We start from the raw sequence: 12,184 nt of genomic DNA, 5'->3' as shown, positions 1-12,184 counted from the left end.
CATGATGTATTGGGCTGGGTACACTGCTCTATGCAGTTTCTTACATTCCTGTCCATTTGAATTCCTGTACCAGACGATGATACAACTAGTCCGGATACCTTCAAGAATATACTGGTAAAATGCTCCACCACTATTGGATTCCATTGACTTCTGATCATCCCTATCCAGAACGTCACTGCAGGAGTTCGGCAGAGCTGTGTCTGCACCCAACCAGTTTCAATTGCTTTATTGATGGTGTTTCCATCATAACCACAGAAACGAGGATGTTTGCTGATAATTGCACAACGTTTAGTATAGTTTGCAACTTCATGGCAGATACCACAGCTCTTGCCCGTAAGCAGTAAGATCCAGATAACCTTTAGGAATGAGCTGTTATGCAATACATAACATCCATGCCATGAAAGTGCCAGGAAATGTACACATTTAACAAAGGAGAGTAACTATCTACACTTGTCATTCAATGGCATTATCATCATCCAGCTCCCTTGTCATGAACATCCTGTGGATCATTATTGACCAAAGCCAAAACCAAAAGAGCTGGTTATTCCCTACAGGAAGAAGAAGCTGGAGGTTCTCATTAGGGGACTGCAGGTGGAGAGGGTCAATAACTTAGAATTCCTTGTGTTAACATTTCAGAGGATCTATCCTGGGACCAGCACATAAGTGTCATCACAAAGAAGGAAGGGCAGTGTCTTTATTTTCTTAGAAGCTTTTGTAGCTTGGAATGTCATCTAAAACTCTGGCAAACTTCTCTAGATGTACAGTGGAGAGTATCTTGACTGGTTGCATCACGACCTGTTATGGAAACACCAATGTCCATGAATGTAAAACTGGTGGGTGCAGCCCTGTCTATCACAAGGAACGCCTTCCATATCATTGAGCACGTTTACAAGGAGCGCTGCCACAAGAAAGCAGCATCCATCAGCAAGGACCTCACCATCCAGGTCATGCTGTCTTCTCACAGCTACTATCAAGATACAGGAGCCTTCGGTTCCAAATCACCAAGTTCATCAAGCTTATAATTTCACTTACCTCTACAGTGAACTGACTTCACAACCCATAGACTCACTTTTAAGGACTCTACAACTCATTCTCAGTAGATATTTATTTACTTTTTTGATTATTTGAATGATTGTCTTCTTTCACACATTGGTTGTTTGTCTTTGCTATGTTTATTTTTTCATAAATCTGTTGTATTCCATTACTTTAATGTAAATATCTGAAAGAAAATGAATCTTAAGGTAGAATATTTTAACATATATGAACTTTGATAATAAATTTATTTTGACTTTGGGAATCCAACTGGTTAACCCACATAAATATTAGGGAGTCAGAGGCTGGGTAGCCCACAGCTACTCAGTGAGCTGGGTGACTCACCTCTTGAACACGTTGAAGTCAGAGGTGTGATGGAATCCTCATTGGAGCATGCCTGGATGAGCACAGCTCTAATATAATTCTCATAAAGTCACGTTTATCCTGTCAAAGCTGCCTGCTTTGTCCCACCACTCCTAAACAGTTACTCCCTGCATCACCAGCAGAAAGTGGCTCCAGAATGAATCATCCATTAAATGACTGCAGTTACTCACCCAGACTATGCTGGCAGCAGCTGCCAATTCTCTGATATTTACTACCAAGAAGAAGATAACAACAAGCACACAGGAAGACCACCAGCTTCAGATTATTTTCCCTGCAGCACGCCATTGTGATTTGGTAATGTTTCACCAACCCTTCATTATCACTGGGTCAAAGTACTGGAAATTGCCCTCTGTCAGCCTTGGGGCAGCACTTTTGTCAGTAGGACTGCAACAGTTCGGGAAGGCGGAATCCTTCTTGATGTTGAAGGCAATTAAATATATGCAATAATTGCTGGCCGACCCAGTGACACCTAAATCTCAAGAGATGAATAAGTAGTATAACTGTTATTTTGATCACTTTTTGGCAATTATTAGATTATATTTTTCTATTTATAAGTATGATATATATTTCTAGTACATTGTTATTTTATTGGAGAGATTTTCCTGCATTCAGGAATATAGACGTTCCTTGCAAAACAAGTAAAGTCCATTCATTATTGCTGTCATGAAGGTAATCATACAGCAACCATGATCATCCTCATTGATCACTCATGGTCAAGTATGATTCTTCTCCTGATGGTTGATCTGGTTACTTGTGGGTCTTGAGATGACTGAAGAGGTTGCTCCATGATCCACAAGTCCTATTGCGGTGTTGGCAGGTGTAGGTCATTGAAGTGGTGGTGGATGATACTGGTTAGGCCTTTCCCAATCTCTCCTTATGTTGAAGCCGCCTAGTCTCAGTGGCACAGTGGAGGTATTTTTCAAGCTGTGTAGTCCTTCTCCAGCTTTCCCTATCCTGTGGTAATTTCTCCCATCCATTCATGCTGATGTGGCACTTCCTCAACTGGGTCTTGATATTGTCCTTAAACTGCATTTTCTGTCCTCCAGGAGTGAGCTTTGCATCCTTGAGTTGGCCGAACAGGAGTTATTCAGGGAGGCAGGAGTCTAGCGTACGGATGATGTGGCCGACCTAGCGCAATTGGTGTTGAGACACAGTTATGGCTATGATGTTAGCTTCTTCCAGGATGCTAAGATACAGGCCCTTTGGCCCAACATGTCGATGCCAACCACAGTGCCACCCAGCTACTTCCAATTTCCTGTATTCTGCCCATATCCCTCGAAGCCTGCCTCTTGATGTAACTATCCACTTCCTCTGACAGCTCGGTTCATAAACTCACCAACTTTGACATGGAAAAAGTTGCTCCTTTCTCACCTGAAATCTATGTCCCTTAGTTTTGGACTCCCCTAACCCAGAGGAAGACTGTTTCCATCCATCTTCTCTACCATACATAATTTCAATCGTACACCATTTTAGAATATTCAACCTTACATCATTTCTCTAAGGTTTCCCCTCATAGTAGTAAGCCATCTTTTATATTTAAAAAATAAACTTCGTTCATAATAAAGTTTACATTAATCATTACATTAATTATCTGGATGATGGGGTGGTAAATTGAATTAGTAAGTATGCAGATGATACTAAGATAGGTGGCATTGTGGATAATGAAGTAGATTTTCAAGCCCGCAGAGAGATTTAGGCCAGTTAGAAGAGTGGGCTGAATGATGGCAGATGGAGTTTAATGCTGAAAAGTGTGAGGTGCTACATTGTGGTAGGAATAATCAAAATAGGACATATGTGGTAAATGATAGGGCACTGAAGAATGCAGTAGAACAGAGTGATCTAGGAATAATGGTGCATTGTTCCCTGAAGGTGGAATCTCATGTGGATAAGGTAGTGAAGAAAGCTTTTGGTATGCTGGCCTTTATAAGTTGAGTATAGGAGTTGGGATGTCATGTTAAAATTGTACAAGGGATTGGGAAGGCTAAATTTGGAGTATTGTGTACAATTCTGGTCACTGAATTACAGGAAAGATGTCAACAAAATAGAGAGAGTACAGAGAAGATTTACTAGAATGTTACCTGGGTTTCAGCACATCAGTTAAAGAGAAAAGTTGAACAACTTAGGTCTTTATTCTTTGGAGTATAGAAGGTTGAGGGGGGACTTGATAGAGGTATTTAAAATTATGAGGGGTATAGATAGAGTTAACTTGGATAGGCTTTTTCCATTGAGAGTAGGGGAGATTCAAACAAGAGGACATGAGTTGAGAGTTAGGGAGCAAAAGTTTAGGGGTAACACGAGGGGGAATTTCTTTACTCAGAGAGTGGTAGTTGTGTGGAATGAGCTTCCAGTAGAAATGATAGAGGCAGGTTCGATGTTGTCATTTAAAGTAAAATTGGATAGGTATATGGACAGGAAAAGAATGGAGGGTTATGGGCAGAGTGCAGGTCGGTGGGACTAGGTGAGAGTAAGCATTCGGCACAGACTAGAGGGGCCGAGATGGCCTGTTTCCATGCTGTAATTGTTACATGGTTAAAAATATGTAAAAAAGAAAACAATCATGGTGTTGTTTGATCTATATTTTTATACTGAAACGATTCCAACTGGCATCTACAGTCATTCCACAGTCAGTCACATAGATAACTTTTCTTCCCCAGTCTGATGAACAACAACTGAACCTCTTGATAATGTCTGTATGCATTTATGTTTGAGTTGCTGCCACGAGATTGATTGATTAGATATTTGCATTCACAAGTAGGTGTACTGAGCATATCTCTGAATCACTAAATCATTCATTCTGGGTTGTTACGCCAGTAATGTAGACTCACAGTATTGAAGAGAATCGCAGTATTGACCATACTGATTTACTTTGATTTAGATGCTGCTCTGAATTGGGAGGTACAGCGATATGATGGATGGTACAATAATCTTGCCCATCACAGCAGAGGGACAGTAGGTAAGTGATTTCTTCTACCTGTAATTATTTCTACAATTAGAATCAGAGTTAGGTATGTTATAACTGACATATGCTGTGTCAAATACTAACAAATCTTACAACATCTTGTCAATGGCAAAGAATTTTGTAGCGTACTATCGGAAGTATCCTTGACAACAGGAAATAGAATTGTGCAGGTACAATGACCTGAAGGTTCTCTTCCTTTGTTGAGTTGAAACCACCATCCAATGACCTCTCACAATCCAGGGAGGTGTAATGTAGATTCATATGACTGCTCTCATTGGTCAAAACTGGCCTAGAGGCAGAAAATCCCCAAAAATAACTCACGTCTGGGAATTTTTAAAAGGCAGCAAAGCCATGCCCGTAGTTTTCTCACCTAGCTCAAGATTTTTTATTGTCTCCAAAAGTCTCAAGTTGTTTGTTTTTAATGATACCTAAGTGCCCCTCATATTCTGCAGCATTTAAAACTCTTAAAAATGAAGAGGTCAACTTATTTAAAAAAATCCTTGGGACCAGTTTTCCCCTGTAGTTTGCCATACATTTTTGGCTGAAGTCAGTGATTGTTGGGGAAGAGACATGAAAATGAAGCTAAGGCCTGAAGCTGTTTTTGTATTGTCCACATATAAAAACATCTTCTCTATATCTATGCTTTCAAAACATTTCATAATTTGAAAGGTGGAATCAGAGTACTTATGATTATGGCAGAGTCTCGATGAATCATCTTTACCCACTATAGCCTCTCATTACTAGCATAGTATTTATTGATGTATTAAGAAGTTATTTGAATTTGAAAAGCAACCAGTGAGTCACTGTTCTCCTTTTCAGACGCCCCCTTTGTTCGCCTGCTACCAGCTAATTATGCTGATGGAGTTTATGAAGTTTTCCGAGAACCAGAATTACCGAATGCTCGCATGATCAGCAATGTGGCAATGCAAGGAAAGTCGGGAATACCATGTTCCAAAAACCGAACTGTTCTGTTTGTCTACTTTGGTAAGTTAGCTTATAAGTTTTTGAATGCTTTAGATCTGCAAACATTCATTCAGATTTAAAGTTGTTTTTTGCCAAATAAAGTCACCTTTATTGTAGGCCTATGGCTTACAATTACAACTCAAATATAACTTGCACCTGAGTTCTGGCAACATTGTTATAACTCTTCTTTGCACTGATTGCAAATTGATTATAAATCTCTGATTGCAACATATAAGATTATTAAGGGATTGGACAAGATAGAGGCAGGAAATATGTTCCAGATGCTGGGAGAGTCCAGTACCAGAGAATAAGGGGTAGGTCATTTAGAACAGAGTTAAGGAAAAACTTCTCCCAGACAGTTGTGGGGGTCTGGAATGCACTGCCTTGGAAGGCAGTGGAGGCCAATTCTCTGGATGCTTTCAAGAAGGAGCTAGATAGGTATCTTATGGATAGGGGAATCAAGGGATATGGGGACAAGGCAGGAATTGGGTTTTGATGGTAGATGATCAGCCATGATCTCAAAATGGCGGTGCAGACTCGAAGGGCTGAATGGTCTACTTCTGCACCTATTGTCTATTGGCTATTGCACTCTTTCCAGAACTAGAGGTCATGGGTTAAGGGTGAAAGGTGAATACTTAAGGGAAACCTGAGGAAGAATTTCTTCACTCAGAAGATGGTGCAAATGTGAATGAGCTGCTAGTGGAAGTAATGGATGCAAGGTCAATTTCAACATTTAAAAGAAATGTGGATAAGGAAATAGAATAAACTAACAGAGACACAAGAGACTACAGATGCTGAAATCTGAAGCAACAAATAATTTGCTTGAGGAACTCAATGGGTCAAGCAGCATCTGCTGGGGGAAATTAATCATCGATATATGGGATCAAAGCTCTGCATCAAGACTGCATGAGAAGTTTTATTTTAAAGTTGGCATACCTTGAAATGATTTTGTAGTGGATGACGAAATGAACTACACTAAAAGTAGCAAAGCAGGATTTCGATCTGAATGTCAACAATTCCTTCCCTCACCACAGATACTGCCTGACCCACTAAGTTCCTCAGGCAGATCATTTATTAAACTAAAAATAATCCTAGATTACACTTACTGTTTATATTGTCTGGGCCTCTTATAGTTTCCCTTCCATGTTCATTGTTCCAAAGAAATTACTTTCCAGACTTGGCAACAAACTCAGAAAAGTTTTCTGCACCCTCATGAATTCCATTGCAAGTTCAAATCTAGTTCATTGTCATGTGCACAGGTATGGAGAGTTAAGGGTACAATGAAAAACTTGCTTGCATTAATATCATGGACACTTCAACTCAGACAGTACATGGAATATACACTGTACAAGACTGACAAAAAAGTCTACAAAATAAAATATTAGTGCAATAAACACATTTTCAGGGATGCTTGTGCAAGTCTGAGAGTGTTCCATGGCCGAGGACATGTTCAGATTGTGCAGATTTGTTCAAGGACCTGATGGTTACAGTGAAGTAGCTGTTCCTGAACCTGGTAGTTCTTGACTTCAGGCTTCTGATGGTGCTGGACCTTCTGCTTTGCATTAACAGTGCTTTTAATAACTCTATCATGATCTCCCCGCATTTCTTCATTCTACTTTGGATGAAAAGCAGGTTTCCCATAAGCTTTCTCAACAACTATACTCATGTGTGCTGCTTTAAGCATTTTTGTCATGTTCTCCTAGATCGCTCTGCTCTTTGCTTTACTATTTTCATGCATTCCATTCTAGTTTTCTGCAAGTGTATTATCTTATACTTGATGTCAGGGGTAAGTTTATTACACAGAGAGTGGTGAGTGTGTGGAATGGGTTGCTGGCAGCGGTGGTGGAGGTGGAAACAACAGGGTCTTTTAAGAGACTCTTGGATGGCAACATGGAACTTAGGAAAATAGAGGGCTATGGGTAAAGCCTAGGTAGTTCTAAGGTAGGGACATGTTTGGCATAGCTTTGTGGGCCGAAGGGCCTGTATTGTGCTGTAGGTTTTCCATGTTTCTCATAAAGGATGAAGAGATAATGGAGAAGTTAAGTAAAGAATTCTAAAGCTTGGCACTGTGAGAGTTGCAGGTGTGGCTGACAATGATGGAGTGATTAAAACTGGATGTAAACAAGAGGGTAGGATTCGCGGGATGCATATGTCTTGGTGAGATTCAAGCTGGAGTGGGTTACGGTGGAAAGGAGGAGTGAGGGCTTTGAAATCAAAGATGACAAGTTTTAAAAGTGAGACTTCACTGAGAGTCTGTAGCAAGCACAGAGGTGGCTGCAAACAGGACACCTGCCAAAAATCTCATTCAAGAGCACAGCAGACAAGAGAAGCTGTGTGTAGCCTCTACCAGAGTAGTCAGGTGCAGGTCGCAAACCCTAGTTCATCTAGTTCATACTGAACTTTTTTCTGCTTCGTCCTATTGACCTGCACTTGAACCTCCATAGCCCTCCCATCCATGTACTTACCCAAACTTCTCTTACATCTGAGGACTAGAAATGTAAGGATGTACAGCTGAGGCTTAATAAGGCATTGGTCAAATCACATTTGGAGTATCGTAAGCTGTTTTGGATTCTGTATCTAACAAAGGATATGCTGACATTGCAGAGGCTCCAGAAATGGTTTATGAGGATAAAAGGTTACTGTATGAGAAACGTTTGATGTTTCTGGGCCTGTACTTGCTGAAGTTTAGAAGAATGATCGGGGAGGAATCACATTGAAACCCACCAAATATTGAAAGGACTAGATAGAGTGGATGCGGAGAGGATTGGTGGGAGAATCTATGACTGGGGAGCTCAAGCTCAGAATGTCCCTTGAGAACAGAGATGAGGAAGGATTTCTTTAGCCAGGGTGGTGAATCAGTTGAACTCATTGTACAGATGGCTATGGAGGCAACATCACTACGTATATTTTAAATGCTGATTATAGATAGTTAATTAGTAAGGATGTCTAAGGTTATGGGGAGAAAACAGGAGAATGAGTTAAGGGGGAAATTAAATCAGCCACGATCGAATGGTGGATCAGATTCGTTGGGCCTAATGACCTAACTCTATTCCTCTGTCTTATGGTCATATGGTGTTATGCATAATACCATAATGAGAATTGAACCCAGTTCTCTGGCATTGTGAGGCAGTGCCTCTACCAGTACCACTACTGTGCTACCAACTTAGCTGTCCTGCTAGTTATTGTTGAATCATGAAATCATCAGGACAAAAAGTGATTATTCAGATGATCTATTTTAGTTTATCAGTTCCTTTATTTGAGTATCAGCAGTCAAAGTCACATCTGTGGTTTCACCAGAAACACTCTTAAGTCTACTGACCTTCAGTGGAAATAGTACAACAGACTGCAACCAAGCTAATTCTATCCTGTAGTGCACAGAGTCATTTCACCTCTATGCAAGTGGACTCTAACTAGTCCAAATCTCTGGACTAGCTGCCCATAGCCTCACAAATATTACCCATTGAAGTCTTTATCCAGTTCACTTTTTGAATGCCATGATTGGATCTGCTTCTGAATTATAACCACTGACTGTGAAGACACATCTTCTGATAGTACATTTGGTATTATCTTCATCCTTCATTCTAAGCTTTCTAATTCTTGACAAGTCTGCCATTCTTTATTTGAAAGAAAATGAACACAGAACATGGTTGAACATGTGAAGCAAGGTAAGGCACTTGCTTCGCACCCCCCCTTACCCCGTAGCCCCCAATCAGGTTGATGTGAAGCCATAGGAGCAGGTGGAGGATGGCCGTATGAGCATCTGGAGCAGATCACAGGTCCTGGTTATACAGCCACTGATGCCAGGCAGACAATCTCTGAAAGGGTTTGGCGTCACCCTTCTTGTAAAGACATTGCCCAGAAGAAGGCATTGGCAAACCACTTCTGTAGGAAAATTTGCCAGGATCAATCACGGTCATTAGAAAGACTATGATCATTCACATCATACCACAAACGAACAGTCCCATAACCGTCCATTTTTCTTACATCTATATGCCTATGAAAATATATTTTATTGAATGTTTTATAATAAATATTTTTCTGCTTTGTTTGAACCTTTCAGGGTTTCACGTCTTTGATGAAATTTTGGAAGCGGTTGGAAATGGATGCCCTGCTGAATTTCTTAACATTCAAGTTCCTTCTGGAGACCCAGTTTTTGATCCCAATAGCACAGGGAGGGTGGAGCTTCCATTTCAGCGCTCTCGATGGACAACCAAGTCAGGACAAAGTCCAAACTACCCCCGAGTGCAGGTGTGTCACGTGACAGAGCTCAGTGCAACTGTCCAACAGATAAATCATTTTGAATAAAATATTAAACAGATCTGAAGCTAGAAATACAGATCTTCAGCTGATATCCTCTCCAATTACCTTTCCTAGCAGGGAGAGATGGAATGAAGAATGCATTTGGTTGTAGGGAAGCTCATAGTATGGAATCATATCTCTTATATAAAAGTGAAAATCAATGGATATATTAACTCCAGTCATTATTCCTCACTACTAGGTTTCTGAACATTGCATGAGACCTCAGTGCAACTTCCTTACCTCAACTGAAGAATGAGTCAAAATATTCTTCAATGCTTAATAATACAATAAAATGAGTATTTAGCAATAACTATGTCAAATGGAGATAAGAGAGGTCATTGTCCCTTTAGGTTGAAGATGTGCGGCACTGTTGGAGGTCCTGTCAATGTGCTGAGATACCCAATGTACAATTATAGAACGCTACAGTACACATGAACAACAAACACAAAATGCCTGAAGAATTCAGCAGGTTCGGCAGCATCTATGAAGGTGAAAAACAGTCAATGTTTCAGACTGAGCCCCTTTGATCCATTGAATTTATCTCCCATTTCCCCCAGTACACCTGTATTGTTAGTCTAATTCTCTCTATTCTTGCAAATTATCTTCTCTCAAATATCTATCAAAATTAGAATCTATTCCCATCTTCCTTACATATCGTCACACTCTCCATACAAAAATATTTCCTTATAGGGTGGCATGGTAACCTAGTGGTTTGCATACGCTATTAGAGCGCTAGCAACCTATTGGTAAGGAGTTTATACATTCTCCCTGTGACCATGTGAGGTTCCTTTGGGTGTTCCAATTTCCTCCCACAGTTTAGTAGCTTAATTAGTTACATGGGTATCATTGGCCGGTGTGGCTTAATGGGTCAAAGGGCCGATAACCGTGATGTATCTCCAAATTAAATTATATCTCCATTGTACTGGCTGTCACCAAGAAATGAATGGGTTTCAATTTTACAGATGCAAGGATCCAACACAAACATTGACTATTCTTCACACTCACCTCGTCCACAAATGCTGCTCTACCCACTCTAGCAGATTGTTTGTTCAATTTTAAAGAGTTTGTATTATTAGTGTTTTCCACATTATGGATATTTCCTATCGCATCCCCACATCCAGTTAATTTACTTCTATAGTTCAAGATGTTGGAGCAAGCCCACTCCAATAACAAGTGAATGATTGACAGGGAGATCTATTTCCAGCACTGATCTATGGGGGAGGACATCTTGTTAGAGCACAAGGAGACCTTTCTGTCTATGTTGCACTTGTTGCAGCTTAAAGTTAACGTTTCATTTTAGCAATAACTTCATAGTGTGAGAGGTACCTGGAAACTCTGAGTTTCTGTCTGCATTGTACAAATAATAATTGTTGACAGTAGAATCCTGTATATGAGGCCAAGACACATCAGGGAATGAGGTGCATTTTGCTTTCAAGCTGGGTACCTTGCTGATGGGTACAGATTAGTTTAAGAAAGACTCAACTTTATCAACAGAAATGGAACACGTAAGATATTTTTTGTGTGCTACCTTACATGTGGCAGTCATCCCTTCATTCCAGATAAACCATGTCACCACCTGGATCGACGGAAGTTCTATCTACGGATCATCTCATTCTTGGAGTGATGCCCTGCGCACCTTCTCTGGTGGACGTCTGGCTTCTGGCCTAGACCCACAGCTGCCGAGGCAAAGTGATGGATTGATTCGTTTGTGGAAATTTGCAGATCCTGCAACCAAACAACATGGAGTTCAGGGACTTTATGGTAAATAGCTTGACTCCTCTCATAAGAACATTCCTTATGAGTTAGTTTGGATAACTAGCTATAGATCTTTAAGGAGAACATTCATTCATTACAAATTTACACTGCATTGCTGTTGCAGTTATTTACTCTAGATGTGCTTGATTAGCTGAACTTTTGCCTCTGTTTCTGAAGGTTCTGAAGGTTCTGAAGGTCCAAAGACTTGACAGAACATATCTAGGTTGTTCTCCAGTGCAGGGTGGAGTAAGTGCTAAGTATATGCACCAGATTTTTGATACAAAATCCAACTGAAGTCCCATTAACACATACAAAATGTTGGAGGAACTCAACAGGTCAGGCAGCATCTATGGAACTGAATAGATAGTCAACGTTTCGGGCTGAAACCCTCCTTCATGAATCATCTTTGGCAGCTGTAGAAGATATTCTTGCCAGTATCTTGGTGCAGAGCTGTAGGACTAGCTCCCATATCTATCCCTGGGCCATATTTATCACTCATCTGACGTTATAAAAACAGGTTGGACTGGAACTTATTAGGAAATTCAGGCATTCCGTGCACTGAACTGTGAGCATGTAAATTTGGAACTCAAAAGATATATATCAAACATGCTAATTAATTCTTTCTTTCCTTCGCCAGACTTGTGTAACAGTCTGTTTATGTTCCATCTGAAGAATGATTTGAAAACACAACTAGAATACAATAGTAACAAATATCATCATTTCTCTAGACAATAATCTTTTTCCATTCAACTTCTTTTGCTCCTCTCTTGTTCATGGAAGTCATTAATATTT

At 40.3% G+C, this 12,184-nt stretch overlaps 1 protein-coding gene across 1 annotated transcript in view; it reads left to right on the top strand.

The window, feature by feature from the left end:
• Positions 1-12,184, top strand: part of LOC132379252 (dual oxidase 2-like) — a 134,090-nt gene that overhangs the window by 20,317 nt on the left and 101,589 nt on the right. The window contains exons 3-6 of the mRNA XM_059946955.1: positions 4,292-4,369; positions 5,195-5,359; positions 9,399-9,586; positions 11,197-11,398. Coding sequence (XP_059802938.1) covers positions 4,292-4,369; positions 5,195-5,359; positions 9,399-9,586; positions 11,197-11,398 — 633 coding nt within the window. The remainder of the gene's footprint in view (positions 1-4,291; positions 4,370-5,194; positions 5,360-9,398; positions 9,587-11,196; positions 11,399-12,184) is intronic.

Source organism: Hypanus sabinus, chromosome 21 (genome assembly GCF_030144855.1).
Source record: "Hypanus sabinus isolate sHypSab1 chromosome 21, sHypSab1.hap1, whole genome shotgun sequence".
NCBI classification, from domain to species: domain Eukaryota; kingdom Metazoa; phylum Chordata; class Chondrichthyes; order Myliobatiformes; family Dasyatidae; genus Hypanus; species Hypanus sabinus.
This window is presented reverse-complemented; position numbering and strand designations above follow the sequence as displayed.